The sequence below is a fragment of the Lucilia cuprina genome, chromosome X (genome assembly GCF_022045245.1).
Source record: "Lucilia cuprina isolate Lc7/37 chromosome X, ASM2204524v1, whole genome shotgun sequence".
Taxonomy (NCBI): Eukaryota; Metazoa; Arthropoda; class Insecta; order Diptera; family Calliphoridae; genus Lucilia; species Lucilia cuprina.
In genome coordinates, this window is record NC_060949.1 from 9,757,616 (window position 1) to 9,776,032 (window position 18,417).

The 18,417-nt window shown below is 31.5% G+C and overlaps 1 protein-coding gene across 1 annotated transcript in view; it reads left to right on the top strand.

The window, feature by feature from the left end:
• Positions 1 to 1,112: 1,112 nt before the first annotated feature.
• Positions 1,113 to 18,417, top strand: part of LOC111687737 — a 123,185-nt gene continuing 105,880 nt past the window's right edge. The window contains exons 1-2 of the mRNA XM_046953511.1: positions 1,113 to 1,606; positions 3,202 to 9,638. Coding sequence (XP_046809467.1) covers positions 3,252 to 9,638 — 6,387 coding nt within the window. The 5' untranslated portion in view covers positions 1,113 to 1,606; positions 3,202 to 3,251. The remainder of the gene's footprint in view (positions 1,607 to 3,201; positions 9,639 to 18,417) is intronic.

An 18,417-nucleotide genomic window follows, 5' to 3' on the forward strand; every position in this document is an offset into this window, starting at 1 on the left:
ACTTTTTAAACCAATTTTGAGTTTATTTATTTTTTATTTTGGAAATACAATTTTGTATACATTATGATTTTGCTTTAAAATTATGCAATAATTAATACTTAAAGCCTCACTTTGTGAAAAAAAAAATTCCAAAAAATGTCATTTCCCATATCCGAGAGAAAGCCTAATATACACATTTCCAAAATAACCTATAAAAAATCAGGAGAAATTTGTCACATACTTTATTCAAAAACATTCATTATAAAATTATATTAATTTTATTATTTTAAAATTATGGATTACGAGTAAAAAATAGTGTAAGTAATTAAAGCAAAAAAGATACACCTAAAGAATTCGCATATTTTCGTAAATATTTACATTTAATTTAATCCATATTTTTCAATGGAACAGAATACATTTTTGAATGTATATACTTAAATTTTTTCCAAATTTCTATACTCTCAATCTGAAGGCATACGCTAAATAAAAATTTTTGTTAAGATTTCTCAATAAATATAATGAAATTATACGGTGTACTTTTCAATCATTTATATACAAGTATAAACTTTGTTCCCATCCAAAAAACAACAATTACAATTAGCTAATATAAAATAAAAAATATTATTATTACTACAATATCATCCCCATTTATTGAGATATAAGTATATATACATTCATTACATCAAAGAAATATGGGGAAGATATGCAAGATACATGTATGTATGTATATATAGGATATACTATATTTTGTCCAAAAATAAAAGTTTTTATTATGTATATTATAATATGTAATATGTATATACATTATTATTTTGGATGAACACATTACGTGATGGCAACACTGCATACAACTATTTGAATGAGTGTGTATAGAATGATTTTGGGTAACTCTATTTTTGGTGGTGATTTTTGTGTTGTATTTTGAAATAGTTGTATTTTTAAGGAGTTTTTATCACTTCCGCTAACGTAAAGCTTTGAGTTACAGCTTTTTGTTTATAGTAACAGAGTTTGTAAATTACTAAAGCTCCACACTAGTAAAAAGTTTTATTTTATACAACAAAAACACATTAAGTGCTTTTGCTTTAACCACCACACACTTACAAAAAGTTGAAGAGCAACAAATACTACCAGCTTTTTTACTTACAATTCTAATCCGATACGAAACTTTAGCTACGGGAATTTAAAGGGAAACGAAATATACATTAGATAAAATTTTCATACGGGATTTACATCGAATTAAATGAGTTTCTTTAATGTATTTAATTGATATTAAATGAATGATTGTGTATATATACAAATTTATAGTATAATAAATAAAAATTTAAGTGATTATAACCAGAAAAGTATGCAACAAATTTTTGGAATGTCGCCATTGAAATTGCAAAAATAAAATAAACGATATTCGTATACATACAAATTTATGTGCGTGCGCGTGTGAATGTGTTTGCATTTGTGGAGTGACATTTTATTTAAATGAGTCTAAGAAGGCAAATTCCTTAGCGTATTTGTACTGTGACTTCAAAGTTGTGATAAAATTCCTTTATCTAAAAAAAGAAATATCGCAAAAAAGTATAAAATAAATAAAATTCGTAACAATATATTAATGCTCTCCTGCTGGCTAAATTTTGTTTGTATTTTTGCGTTCACATTAAAATGAATTTTTGAAAACAACTACATACAAACATCTATATATATACATATATATTTATATTTTCAAATTTGGATGATGATAGTATTTTATGTGAAAACGAGCAAAATTCCTTACATCCAAGTACTCTGGCGTAGTACTTGGTTTATCTATTACTTTGAACTAAACTGTTCAGATATTGTTTGCACAAGTTATTGTTTAAAACAATTCGGCAATTTGTAGGAATAAAATACGTTTAATTTTGTTGACACTATCCTGCAATATTTCTTACTTTTCAAACAAATAAAAACAAAAATAACATAAAAGTATGTTAATATACCTAAAGGTCACCTCTAGAAAATCACTTTTATATTCGTATTGTTTTTTAGAAAACCTTTTAATTGTTATTAATATACAGATTTTAATATAAAATTTAACATAAATGTTTTGTTCGAATATATTTATCTATCGAATGCCTACTTCCCAAAATTATTCTTTTACTTATAAATATAACATGAGAGTATTGATAAATAATTTTATAATCGAGTAAAACAAACAAAAATTGTTTACTTTTTTTCTTCGTATTTTTATTGACTGTTTTCCAAATCTGATACTATGTATAACAATTTTAATTGCTGTATAAAGAACTAGCTGCAGAATTTATATAAAAAATAGTTAAAGGATAAAATTCCAAATACAACCTTTTAAAAATATGTTACGTTTCCAAATTTCTGGACAATCTTCAGTATACATGAGGTTATTTGGGGTTTAATTTTAATCGCTTTATCTCATAATTAATTTTATAATAGAAAAAATGAATTTAACGTATTTTTAGTATTTTTTATTTTAAAACAAACAAAGTGTTACTACTTCGTATTATGATCGATTGATTCCCAAATCTGATACTACGCTTAACAATTTCAATAAAAAATTGCTGTATTAAGAACTAGTCGAAGATCGATTGATTCCCAAATCTGATACTACGCTTAACAATTTCAATAAAAATTGCTGTATTAAGAACTAGTCGAAGAATTTATTAAAAAAAACTAGTGAAAGGGTCAAGTATAATGTAAATAAGCTAGCTTAATGTAATGTAAAAACCTTAAGAAAAGTCAGTCAAGTGCTTATGAAAATTTAAGAAACTTTTAGGTGGCTATATCGTACTTACGTGCATTTAAAGCAATTTAGTCCCATTTGCACACTTATGTGCCACACGTACTATTTAAAATATCGGTCGGTATGCTGGAAACCTGTTTAATCTAAATTTCTTAATGCATTGATATATTTGAAAAATGTATACAAATTAGGATTTTTATTCGCAAATGTCTAAAGCCACCGATACCTATTCTGTTTTGCTTTTATTGTCATTCGAAACTTATTTGATTTGATTTTCTACTGGATAGATTATTTATTCATTTACAAACTAAAGTACAAACTGAAACCTGAGGAATAGCTTCTTAATATAGATTTATGAATGTGTGTATGTAGTTACTTTGAAATGTTTATTTTCACATTTTTAAATGTGTCCGTATAAATGCAAACAACTCATCGGTTTTATATTATAAAAATATTTTTTTCAATATTGTTAATAAAAGGACTTATTCTAAAATAACATCTTGAAAGGATATTGAATAAAAACAACGAAATGCCATCACAACAAGTTCAAACTCTTAGAAAAAATCAAAAACAGCAAATGCCTCAATACGGCAGCTCAACAAATATAAATAATAAATTAAGTGAGGTCAACTTCCAAAATTTAATGTTTGGCAGTCTTCAGTGTGTGCAGCAACAACAACTGCAACAACAGCAAAAGCAGGGTCAGCAACATGAAATGTTTTCACTCAACAACTCTCACACGAGCTTAATTAATAGTAGCATTTATCCAAGTATGACAAGCAATTTAAATGGTGGTGGTACAATAGGGGGTTTGCCAACAACAGGTAGTACCGCTGGTACTATTTATGGTAGTGAACAGCAATTATGTCAGCAATATAGTTCACAGCAACAAAGTGACTATATAATATCAGACTATATGGAGAAAATTGGTACACGAATCAGTATGCTAGAGACAGAGTTGAAATTCGCTTGGGGTGCCTTAGATTTATTATCAACAGAATATAGTAAAATCTGGTCTCGTCTGGAGAAATTAGAAAATATTATGGTGGAACAGCAGTCAGTAGTAAACAATCTAATGGGTTTAATAAATATTAAGAGACGAGAACAACAACAGCTGGAAATAGACAATGAACATGAATTGCTTATAAATGACATTTTCCTCTCAGCAGAGCTGCAATCCCAAAATCAGGTAAATGCGGCTCTTAACGAAGGCATCGACTTGTGCATAAAAGGGAAATTTGAAAACCTTTATGAGGAGTTGAACAAGCAGGATACTACAAATATAAGGATAGAGAGCGAATTAGATACCTTGGGTGAGTTGTTTAAAGAACAACAACGTCAGCAGCAGTGCTCAGTGGAAGACTTGCAATATGCTTCGATGGAAAAGTCCAAAAGTCCCTGCTTGATGTTTTGCCTGGATGAGGGTCAACTTAATAGTAAACGATATGGATCTAGAGGATCTATGAGCGCATCAATGACCCCACCACTAATTAGTAAATCCGGTTCCAGTACTCAGCATAAAATTTTAACGAATTTTGATGGAATGTTTAGTGAACAGACTGAGCAGGATAAAATTTTGTTTGATTCACAGCTTACAACGAACAATCGGACTAAGACTGCATCGAGAGCACCACAGACTTTTAATATTTTAAGTGGTGAAAGCAATAACTTTTCTCTTCTGACTGGAAGTACTAATAGTGAACTGGATTCTCTAACAGGACATACTAAGTTTTTTCGGGAAACAGCCTCTAAAACGGGGCCAGATGTGATACATATAAAGCCAGACGATACGGGAGGAGGGAGAGATATAAAATCGGAAATGAATGAGGATTTCTATAAAACTTTAAATGAAGTGTATCGCGAAAACAATCTGGCTGCCGAATTTAATCACAACCTTGACAAATTACTACACCAATCTGAACAACAGAATGAGCAAATTATGGCCATGGCCATGTCGAATACATCGACCCGCACCAATTCTGCCCTCGATATGATACAAGAGGACAACGAGGATGAAGTTAACAATGAAAAGCAGAACAAAATTCCTAAAAATCTTGATGAAAATAAACGCGAAATTTTTACAAGTACAATTGAAACTACAAAAACAGCCCCATCAACAACGACGGCATCATCTTCATCGTCGACATTACTAAAACGTTCTAAAGATTCCAAAAAGCATAAAAAGAAGAAACATCAGCACAAAGACGAAATGGAAATGATAAACAACTTGAAAAGCGCTTTAGCTCAAAAAAATATTAATAGCGAACTGGCTCACTTAACGGCCGTTAACAATGGCAGCCAAAGTCACTTTATTAAAAGTAACATGGAAAGCCATCGTTCTACCACTACATCTTCTTCTTCTGAAGAAAATTTTGGCTGTTTTTATGATAACATGGATAAGTTAGATAGTATAACGAAAATACTACTATTAGAAATAAATAAAATTGGAGATTTTCCTCCACCATCTAGGGAAGAAGTTAATGAGTTAAGACAGCTAGTTAAGTCAGAAAAACTTTTTTTAGAAAAACTGAATCAAGTTAATCAAAATCTGATATTATTGCTGCTAAACCCACTTACAATGGCGGAGGAGCTAAAAACTACTGAAAGTAAAGAATGGTTTAAAATGGTTATGCGTAAGCTGGAAAAGAATGTTGATACGCTCAAGAAACTAGTAGGAAATTCTTTCGACATCTATAAGACACAAATAGAAGGAACAAGTTCTCTGTGTCGTCTGTCAACTCAGCCTCATGATCCAATAAGTAATGCAGGTGTTTCGACTAGTCCAGCAGGTGTGATCAATGACAAATGTCTACAGCCTGAACTCACCGAGTATAGTGTTCAGTTAATACGTCACAATTCAAATCTGGATGAACAACTTAAGCTGTTGGATAACCAGGAGCAGGAAATGCACAAAAAGAAGCAAATTCAACAAGAGCGACAGGATTGTGCCAACTATTTGGGTTTAAGTAACTACGTTGACGTGGATGCTTCCTACGAAAACTTGTTTTTGCAACAAATTACTGATACGAATTTAAACACGTTCCCAAGCTCATCATTAAGTGATACATCCATGACATCCTTGTCGTCCAACAATATTTATAGTAATGACGCATACATTAAATCATTAAAACGTAGTCTGGAGCGTCATAATAGTATGTTGTTTCTGTTGCATTTACAAAATCCTGATTACAAAGACAAAATGCAAGAATTGGCAGGCCTTGTAGAGGACGAAGATGATCTTATATTAAGCGAAAGTGGAAATAATAGCCCGCCGCCACCAGCACCAGATATAGATTTTATGAGACTTAACTGTATGGACCAGCGACCCAATGATGTCATGTTATTTTTGGAACAGAAAGATACCAACAATTCTATGAACCCATTCCTCATACTAGAATCATCTAAGAATCTAAGCCGAGAACCAGGATTGCCATGTTCGCCAAAACAAACTAAATCAGACTCAGGACTTTCCTCAATGAGTGGACTTTCTACATGGGATAAATCGCCTAATTCTCCTGTATCTTTAGCTTTTAACCATGGCGATAATAATCCATTTTTGACCAAATATCAAGATCTCAACATGGAAATGCTACAACTTTTATCAATGACACCACAACAAAGACTGTCATCGGACGTTGAATTAAACGATTTTGGAATAGAGCAAGGTAGAGAACAGAAGGACTATGTATTTTCAGAAGAAAATCTTAATTATATTAGAGAACTTTCGAAAAACTTACCAATTTGTTCTGCCTTTGAAAATAAGTCGATGTTTTCAATATTTCAACACAACATTCTCGATCAGCAAAATCCCTCCCACACAGTTGATGAGATGCTGGCATGGGATCAACAGCAACAGCTTCAACAGCAACTAGAAAAACGCCGTATGCCTGATTTATTAAAAACTCAAATCAATGGGCCAACAACATCTCAAGCAACAGAAAACTATCAACACACGAGTAAAACCTCGAACAGGAGCAATGTCCAACTGACAGATCGTTTAGTTTATTATCCCACATCAAGCAGTCTGATCGATTACAACACAAGACGTAAAATTGATCATAATTTGTTACACCGTACAGGTGGCAAGATTGCAAAATTTCATGACGATGTTTGTAAACCTTCTGTTTCAAAAGTCTCATTACCAATCACAGATACCTCTCTATCGGAGCCATATAGCAATTCTCATCACAGGGAGCATGGTAAACATCAGCCCAAAGTTTGGCAGAAGCTAGGAAATCTATTAAATGATAACTTCAAGTTAAAACGTCCAACACGCTATAATCGCTCTCAATCATTACCGATTGGTGATATAGAAACACAGCGATCCAAAATTCATATGCGTGGCCAGGCCGGTTCGTATCCGTCTGTTGTCACTAGTTCAAGGAAAAACTCTGCCGCCATTCAAAACCAAAGTTCTGCTAGCCGCCAGAAGTCACAACAGCATTTAAATGCATCCATTTCTATGGGAGCAAAGCATAAAAAACGTACATCTTTTAGCACAACTATGAATAATTTTATGCAAAAAGCCAAGACATACAGGCGGTACAGCTTTGGCTTGCGTCACGGATCTAGCCTGTCGGATCCTGAAGCCGATTTAGCTAGTTTTACATCATCGGATAATGATGAGTCCATAACAAGCGATTATGGAGGTGTTGCATTAAAAGACTACGACCCGAACGATAAGGAAAGCTTCTTAAAAATAAAAAATATTGGGCTACACAATGAAATGCAAAGGCTTGAATTAGAGTTAATTAAAGATTCTTATAAAATTATTGCAAGTCCGAAAGACGTAGAGAAAGGTATTCATGAGAAAATAACTCAGAATTTTAATGAATTACCAAACATTAACAAAACATCCAGTAATCATGCAACAGAACTCGAAGTGGATAAAGAATTTGAGGAAAAAAGCAATAACCGAAATATGAGTAGTATGTTTCCTATTATTGGTGATAGAGCTTTCAAAGCTAAAATTTCTAATTCCTCATTATCGATCAATATAGAGTCCCCAAGCAAACAAAATACACCAGAATTTACAAACGAACCAAGACTTAATGGAAATGTATCCGTTGAAACCACGGATATTATTGAGAATCAACTGCAAAGCAATAAAAACAACCAAAGACATCTAAAAAAGACGGATTCACTTTGCATCAACGATGAAAGACAACAGCAACTATTTTCTATTTCTCCCAATACTGTTTTAACTACAACACCTAATATTATGACAACCAATGCTGATCTAACATCGTTAAAAACCTCAATCGGAAATGGCCGATCTGTTCAAATTTCTACACAACAATCCTTGGAAATTCCCAGTTTAACAACAAGTTCCAAAGAAGATGAAGATAATAGAAGTCAATATTCATATCGCACATTCTCCTCATCAAGACGCCAAAGCACCGAAGATAGTATTGACACTGATGACGAATATTTCTGTTATGAACTGCGGCAACTAGACGAATTAGAAAAACAGCAAAAACAACAGCAATTGCAATACCAACAGCAACGACCGGAAGAAGTTGAGGAAAACCAGCATCTTTTTAACCAAATCGACCAGTTGACAGCACTCAACCATAAAGATGATATAATTGAGTATGTGCCAGATGAGAAAATTCGAGCCCAAATGTCAGAAGTTTTGCAAGAGCTAAAAAACAAGGTTAAACTTCAACCTGAAATGCAGCAATACCGACGAACATCTAAATCACGCCCAGTAAATGAGAAATATACAAAAGTTACCGATATGCATAAGGCTTGGCAGGATATAAATGGAGAAGAAAACTATCATGTTGCTTACACTGGAGTCGTCGAACAAGAACACGAACATAATGATCAACAGTGTACTTACGTTGACAATGAGGTTGAACGATTAGATCAAGAAAAACGATTACAATATCGTTTACAAAATCAAGAGCAAGAAAAGCCTGCACCTCAAAAACGTTACAAAAAGAGACGAAACATGCGCCGTTCTAATTTAGCAATGGATACAAGCTCTAATGACCTGGAGAATCCAGAAATTCAGACATATTCCACTAGTTCGTCGTTGTCATCTGAAGACGAAGCTAAACGTCAACATTTCAAAGATTGCAAAACTCTAAAACCATCGAGTCAAAACCGTCGTAACAGTAATGAACGCCAAAAAGCTTTAAATCCTTTGCTAATAACAAAACAGCAAGGGATTTATCCACCTGACAGCTCATCCACTGATAAAGAAGAAAAGGCAATTGAAATGGAGCAAGTGGATACGGAAGGCGAAGATGGAAAACAAAATGAGGACTTTAGTTTGTCTTCAGGTGCAACATCAGGCCCTGACAGTCCTGCAGAGTTAAGTGGTCTGGAAAATGACATACAAATGAATGATAATGATGCCGATATTTCAATTTTTAAGACTGTACCCAACTACCAACTTTTTAAAAAAAATCAGCAATTAATGTCTAAACATATAAAATCTAAATCACCACCCACCACAACACCATCCACTGAGATCAGCAATAACCAGAACTTATACAATCAGGACGAACGGTATGATGGTCATGATGTCCTTGACGACCTTGACAATATTATGTATTCCACAAAGGATGATAATGTACCAAATGATTTAGGAACCTTAGCTAACACAAAAAAACAATCCGAACCGGATGTAATAATAGAGTCGTCACAAACATATGAACATGAAAAACAACAGGACTTTGACAACCGCTCAAGTATACCAACCACTCCCACACAACAATCGCCAGATAAAAAGTCGTTTCCAAAACTAATAAGTCAAGATTCTAGTGTTGACATTTCACAAACGAATGGATCGATACTTGGCAGCAGTAAGTGGAAATTATTGAAAACCCTTAAAGAACGTAAGCTTGAAGAGCGCAATAACCAAGAAAAAATCAAAGAAGATGAGCTTAATAAGCAACGCGAAAAGGTAAGTTCATCTAATAAGCTCGGAAATTTCACATAAATATAAATTTTTAAGCAAAAGATCTTAAGATTTCATCAATAAAAATATTTTCGGCAGAAAATTTTTATGTTTATAAACATAATAACTCAATATAAATTTATCTTTAAAATAGCGATTTATCTTATTTCTATACCAACCATCAAAAATTATGGGAGATATAGTGTTTTTATACCCTTCACCTTCGTGAGAAGGGTATATATAAGTTTGTCATTCCGTTTGTAATTTCTATAATATAATTTTCCGACCCTATAAAGTATATATATTCTGGATCCTTATAGATAGCGGAGTCGATTAAGCCATGTCCGTCTGTCTGTCTGTTGAAATCAGTTTTTAGAGGACCCCAGATATCGGCGAGATCCGAATCTTCAATAATTCTATTAGACATGCTTTCGAGAAGATCGCTATTTAAAATCAGCAAAATCGGTCGGTAAATAACGGAGATATGAGCAAAAATCCGAGACAACCTCTGAAAATTTCATCAAAAAATTGTTATAAAAGCAACAACAACACTGTATATAGAAAAAGATGTACACGTTTTACTCTTGCTTGTATATTGTTAAGAACAACAACAACGTATTGCTAAGGTTAAGCGCATATAAGTGTATAGAATACACACTGTCTATAGCTAAGCGAATTTACAACAACAAAAGAGTACCAAGCGCATAAGGCTTGGGCACCCTTGGTTTGGATGCTGTTGGCGTCATTGCGTTGTTATTTTTGTTTTTCTGTGTTTTTCGTTATGTATGTTTAGATGTCTGTTGGTTTAGATGCCTTGTGTATTTTGTGTTTTATTTCGTTTAGCGTTATTGTTCTTTTTGTTTAGCTTTTGGTGTAATAATAATGTAGTCGGGAAAAAATTTTAAATTTATAAAAGATGTTTAAAATACACTATGGTGAAGGGTATATAAGATTCGGCACAGCCGAATATAGCACTCTTACTTGTTCTCATTCCGTTTGTAACAGATCGAATAGAGATCTCAGACCCATTATGGTATATATATTCTGGATTCCGTTTGTTATCAACACGATAGGGGGAAGCTAAAGCGCTGAAATCTCTGATGAATTTATGATGATAGGTCGAAATTTTCTTAACATACACGAAGGTACTAATCAAAAATGTAAAGGTATAGCGATTAAATTTAAATTAAACAAGTTATAGTGATATATGGGCTGTCATATATCACTCTCAGTTTAATCAGTCTTGATCTCAGTAAAATATGTTTAAAAAATGTTCGCAATAATTTAGGAATGATTCTCAAAAATTCCCTAAAAAATTATTAATTAATAAATCATTTAAAATATTTCTAGTCCGCAAAACGATACACGAGGTCATTTAACAAGGTTGTGTAGTTGCATGTCTGCTGAAGCAGGGATGGACATCTAATTGATTTTCGCATGATCTCTATTTTTATAATTATTTTTTTTAATTGTCCAATATTTATTTTTTGTAAATATGACCGAATTGACAAATAAGTATTTCCTTGCATTCCCGATAATAACATCTAAATATTTCAGATTTTTCTTTTTAAAATGGGTGTATTTCCAAAAAAAGAACAAATTTAAATATAAAATAGTTCTTAAATTGATATAAGTAGTAAAGTTTAAAAGAAATTTACAAATTATAACTATTAAATTTATTCAAAGGGGAGTAGGGGATAAAATGGACCTATCCTTATAACTGTTGGTATGGTTGGGCATTTATGGACAACAAATAAGTGAATAAAACGGTGAAAAAATTAAAACAATATTTCTTACAGTTTAGCTGTACTTGCGATTTGATACGTATTATTTTTTTACTGTCCCGAAGTTCAATCCCGAAGTTCAAGAAATCTTAAAAACACTATCCATTTAAATAATGATATATATAATTAGAGGAATAACAGAAATAATTCAAAAAATATATATTAGGTATAAATGCTTATTAATTAACCTATTTTGACACCATAAAGTTTGTTTGTTTTGAAATTTGGTATTAAATTGTTCCCAAGTGCCTCAAAAGGTTAATTTAGCTTTCTTTTATTGTACATTAAATATCGGACTATATACGATAAATTCCAGTAATTTTTGGTAAATATCGCCCACAAATAAATATTATTTCAATATGGTACACTAAGAATTCCCAAATATTACAAAATTTGTGCTTTCCAAACTTTATGGGTTAAGAATGTCCGATTTTAATAAAACTTCGTATATATATTTTATACTAGCTGCGTGTACCCGGCTATTGGTATACTTTAAGGTGGGTGTAGGACCAATGTTATTGTGCGTTACAAAGATCAGCACAAACCCAATATACCCTCCCCACTTAAGTGGTGTAGGGTATAAATATTAAATGAGTATATCTGAAAAAATATTACAGTTAGAGTCCTCAAACAATGCCGGAGACACTTTAGTATCAATATGATTATTTTAAACATAAAGGGTGGAGTAGCAGCAGGGGCGTGGCATCTCCCATACAACTTAATTATAAAAATTTGTTTATATTGGAAACTATTAGAGTTAGAATCTTCAAATTTTGTACGAAGAACTTTAACATCCGTGTAAAAATTTGGGTAATAAATTGGCGGACCTATGGGAGGAGCGACACCTCCGATATTAATTAAATAAAAAACTTTGTTTATCTGGGAAACTGACAAAACTAGATTCTTTAAATTTTTCACTAATAACTTTAATGTTCATCTGCACATTTAGAAAAAAAGGGGGGTGGAACCTCCATATGAATTTGAAACTATAAGAGCTAGAATCTTAAAATTTAGTATGAAAAACTTTGTAAACATTTAGGGAAAAACTGGCGGACTTTCAATGGCAGCTCATATATTTGGGAAACTATGAAATTTTTCTTAGATTACATTAAAATCTTAATTAACGTTTGAAAAAATCGGTAAAATTGGGAAAAATTAAAAAATAAGTATATTAACATGAGTATCCGAAAAAAGAACAAAATTAAAAATATTTTTTGTTGTTTTAATTCGAGAAAACTTCAAAACATTTACATATTTATATCGAGCAAAAAATGATTGGAATGTAATCTTCGATTTGGGTAGCGAAGCACATCGGGTATTAGCTAGTACAATATACAACTTGATGGTATTTGCTTATTTTCAAAATAGTTTTCTTCACATTTTGTGAGAAGGGTACATATAAAATTGCCATTGCGTTTGTAATTTCTGCAATATACAATACAATAATTCCGACCCTATAAAGTATCCGTCGGAATTCTGTCTGTCTGTGTGTTTAAATCAATTTTCTGAAGACCACAGATATCTTTGGTATCTCAATCTTAAATAATTCTGTCTGACATGTTTCCTTCAGAAAAGGGTTTTGCTCATTAAAATACATACAAAATTGCTCTAATTCTCACGGTTAAAAAAGTAAAAATATTTCGTAAAAATTATTATTTTGTTAGTTCAAAAAAGCTCGGCCCATAATATCACCCTGATCTTTATAGGGGAGCATTCACTTACAACAAACGTTTAAATGATGTCACAGCCGAATATAAGATTCATTCTTGTTACTTTTCATTTATGTTTTTTTAATGAATGAATTTAAATTGTTGCTAAATGTTTCGAAATAAAAATCGAACTATTCCTAAAATTGTTTTAATTTTGGGCGCATTAGTAAGGTCCAATGTTGCATAAATTTGCTCAACACGGATTTAATTTAAATTTCAGAAAATACGTAAAAAAGTAATACCAATATTATTATTATACTATTCTTTTGGTGCAATGACGAACGCTATTGAAAAGGGTTGAAATCGGTCCATTACTTCGTCTACCCCCATCTTTTAAAAAAATCCAGTACAAAACAAGTTAGAGTGCTATATTCAGCTCTGCCGAATATAGTTAGGGGAGGGAGGGTCCCTCCTAATAACTATCTAATTTTCAGATAACTCGATACAAGTTTTGTTTTCTTAGTGAGGGTAACAATATTTATGCACATGTGGATAGGCCGGTTCGAAAACAGTTTTGCAGAGTATACACAGAACATACTCATGTCGAATTGGTGCCTGCTTGGGCGTAGATTTGTAAGGCAGAGAGAAGTTACTTCTACTTTCACTTGTTATGAAATATTACATGATTTTTGTATGGGATTCCTCGCGTAGAGGCTCTGTTCAAGGAAATCAAAATGTGCATAATTCACAATGCTGAATTTATGCTGATTTCAATAACTTGATATTATATTTCGACACAGTAAATAATTTAAAAATTAGAAATATACAAAAAATTTGGTGATTTTTAAGATATTTACAGATAAAAACTGCTTCCATAACAGTTAGGGATGCAGTAATTAAATTGATTGCTCCCAAATCAAGTTTTATGTGGTGTTAAGAAGTTAACCTCATATGGGAGCTAAGACAAATGATATATCGATCGAAAAAAATTCTATATACAAATTTTTATATTATGTCGAAATTAATCCCGAAAACTATGATTGTCAATGTGCGTTTAAAAATTCGAAAACTGATTCATATGTACACAAAACAAATTTGTGTCGATAGCATTATTTGGAAGTGAAATATAAATGCACATACAATTTCTATGATATTCGAAGTGGACCTTATATGGAAGCCATGACCAATTGTGGACTGATCCAGAAAAAAATTGGTAGAATGGTTAATATATACACAAAACATACTCAAATCGATGTTTATCACGAAAACTTTATAATTCAATGAATTATGTTTGGTTAAATGATTTTCGTAAGTGGACCTTATGTACGAGCTATGACCAATTATGGAAAGAATAAAAAAAGTAAATAGAGTGATTGATATATACAAAGCATATTCGTGTTAAATTTTATGTATTCGTGTTAAATTCGTGTACGTAAGTCGTTATCGACACCAATTTAGAGAAAATGAGTTGTGTAGACTAAATCATGGCTTTAACTCGTATTTAAACAGATTTATTGATTTAAAATAATAAAAACAAGTATGAATGAATAATCGGGCATAGCCGACCATATGATACTCTACACCAGTCAGTTTGTTGAAAATGGAGATTATTTAAAAAATTCTGGAATATTTTTACTTTTTTTTGGCAAAAAGAGAGACCTTTTACAAGAGGGCTCAAAAGGGAGTAGGAAAAAATATGGGCTTATCCTTATAAATGTTGGTAGAGGAATTCAAATCTAGTTCAAAGTTATTTATGTAGAGTGTTATTAGTGAATTAAGTGAGTTTTGAACTTCAAGTCATTTTCTAAAGGGAGTTTGTATGGGGCTCAAATGAAGCCCGATCAATACAAAAATCGGTAATGTCTTTAAAAGTTCTATAAAACTAAGTTTTATCGATTTTTGTTGACATAATAATGAAACGATTTTAGCCATTAACCGGCTTCGTCCTGGGGTAAAAAAAATAGTGTGTGCCAAATTTCATCCAATTATCTTGAAAATTGCGATCTATACCTTGCGCGGAAGCTGTCCATGTAAGCCAGACGGACGGACATAGCTTAATCGACTCAGAAAACGATTCTAAGCCAATTGGTATACTTTAAGGGTGGTAAAGGACGAATTGTTCTTTCTTTAGTTTTTTTTATTGATATAATAATGATACAGTCGGAAAAATAAAATTTTTATAAATTTTATAAAATTAATATTTTTTTGTGAAGGGTTCATGAGATTAGACACTTCTTTTTACACTACCGATAACGCTAAAGTATCAATACCGAAAGAAGCAAAAAAAGAACCGATAACGCCAAAATACCGAAATAAGTAAAAATACCAATACCTAAATAAGCCAAAATACCGATAACGCTAAAATACAAATATCGAAAAATACCGATACCGATGGCGCTACCTTATCACTGTTTCGATAAGGTTTTTGTTGTTTTTAAAATATATAAACGAATGGTTCCAAATCGACACCAAATTTTTGTTGTCAAGTATATACGTTAGGCCGACTTACTCTGCATGGAAAGCCACAATGTGTTTTTGTTACCCCTCTCAAAATCAAAGTAAATTAATGAAGTAGCGACACGAGTTGTTGTACAACAAACGTCTACAAAAACCACAGGCAATTTGTTTTTGTTCGAAATACTCACTTGTCAAAATTTGTTTACAAAAATGAACCAATAATTAATGGAAAATATGGCATTATTGTTGTAATTTCCAAAAATATGTTGTTATTTATATTAAAAGTCACAGAGTTTTCTTTATTTTTTAAAAATTAGAACATTTTTAAAAATATTATACATCTAAAATACACTTTTTCACATTAAATACAACAAATTACTCAGAAATTTGTACAAGCGTTAAAATGAAAACAAATATGGCAACATAAACATTTTTGACAAGTAAGTCCACAAATAGCAAGTTTAAAAAAATAGTTAGCTGTTCAAATGAGTCTACTTTATAAATTTACTTTGCTCAAAATAAAAACGTCTATTGTCAATAGCGAGCTTACCACGTTTGTTAACTTTTAGATAACGGATGTGTATAAAATTTTTATTGCGACGTTAACATTGCATAGTGTTGTCGTACGTATGTATATACTTGACAACGAATGTTATTGACAAATTTAGTGTCAATAGTTTATCAGGTATTTTTCCTTCTGTGTAAATTTCCGAGTTTGTGTTAGGGAATTCAATCAATTATTTCGGTATATAATTTTTTGGAACAGGGTTTATTCGATATAAAAATATAAAGAATTGTTATCTTATATATTAATACGCAAATCATCATCTATATAATTAATAGGCAAAGCGATTTTTTGTAATCCCTTTTACTCTTACAGTATACATCCGATCTTGGCCAAAGGTATGTCATTTTAAAGGTATTTGTTCGCAGATGTGCACAATATATATTAATGAGATCGTTTCAGAATTTTGGGAGCTATAAGCATTAAAAGTTGTTACATAAAAACAAAAGTCACACGTACGTATGCTTAAACTTAATAACAAACAAAGCAAAAAACAAAAATTAAAAGTAAACAATACATCTTCTATAAAGAAAAGAGAATAGTATTTTTAAATATCTTTATAAGTTTAAGTAATCCAGTGATGCCACATATAATCTTAAAAAATATTAAAATTGGAAATTTGGGAATCGGATCTCCCAAAACGATTGGGAATATTTTCCGGCTCTATAACTTGACCGATTTTCTTGATTCTTTTTTTGTTTAATACAGATTGGCCTCACTGCAGAATCTATATATGATCAAAATCGGTTCAGTATTTTCGGAAATATAAGCTTGAATTAAAAAATAGAAAACAAAATAAGAATGCAAAACAACACACTGCATTTTTTCATTTTAGAAAAAAAGGAGAGTGTGAAAACAGGTTACTTCTCTGTTGATGTTTTCTTTTTCTATTTGGAAGTGATATTTTTGTTGTTGTTTTTAATACAATTTTTATAATATTTTGAAAATAAGATTTTATTGTTACAATCATTATTACATGATGTATTATGATGTGTGATACAAAAGGATGTTGGTGTTCGGCCTGGGAAAACATTGTTGGGACAATAATTCTACATAAATGTTAGTTTTTATGGATTTTAATAATGGACAAAAACGTGGATGGACTTTTTATACTAAAGATAGTAAAATAAAACACATTTATTTCTTATAAAGATAATATACACCTATTCAAAAATATCATTCCGATCTAAAATTTTATTAATTTAATAAAAATATTTATTATATTAAAAAAACAATTATTTAAAACATCCGATTTTAAAAAATAAATGTGGTTTTATTCCAATAAATTCGTTTTAATTCATTTAAAAAACTTACATAATTTCACTTTCGATCGGGATGGAATCCTGTTATAGTTCTTATAGCAATAATTGCAAAATTTAATGACTTCAGAAGTAATGAATTTGGAATCAAATTAAAAATGAATAACCTATGTTAGGCTACAAAGGAAAAGCGCTGGGGGCATGGAGGGGCATAGGTGATTGATGGAGGACTTGGCAGATTGTTAAACATAGGTCTTAATTTAATACTGGAAGGTGTTTAAAAAAACTTGGATGAGAATAAGCTAAAATCAAAAGATGAAGAACTCAAACAGTATTAAAGAAAATATTTTATTATTTTTCCTGTCAAGAATGAAAAAATAAATAAATGAATAAGTTTTGAATAGATTTAAATGAACATTTTTGTATAGAATAATAAATCGAAATAAGTAATATTCGTTGTTATACCCTACGCCACTATAGTGGGGAGGGTATTATGCGTTTGTGCTGACATTTGTAACACCCAAAAATATTGGTCCTAGACCCACCTTAAAGTACACAAATCGGCTCAGAATCACTTTCTGAGTCGATTTAGCTATGTCCATCTGTCCTTCCGTCTGTCTGTATGTCCATGTAAACCTTGTGCGCACGCTGCAGGTCGCAATTTTCAAGATAATTTGATGAAATTTGGCACATACTCTTCTTTTGGTTCAGGGACGAACGCTATTGAAAATGGTTGAAATCGGTCCATTATTTCTCCTAGCCCCTTTAGGCTCACAATTATGTTAAATGTTTTATAATGTCAACAAAAATTAGTTTTATAGAACAATAAATGACAATACTAATTTTTATAGAAATCGGGCCTCATTTGACCCATACAAACTCCCCTTCAGAAAATGACTTGAAGGTCAAAATTAACTTATAATTACTAATAAAACGATCAAAATCTACATAAATGAATTTGAAGTAGATGTAAATACATTTACCAAAATTTATAAGGATAGGCCCATATTTACCCCTTCTTCCCTATGATCCCTCTTGTAGTAAATCTCTTTTTTGTCAACAATAAGTAAC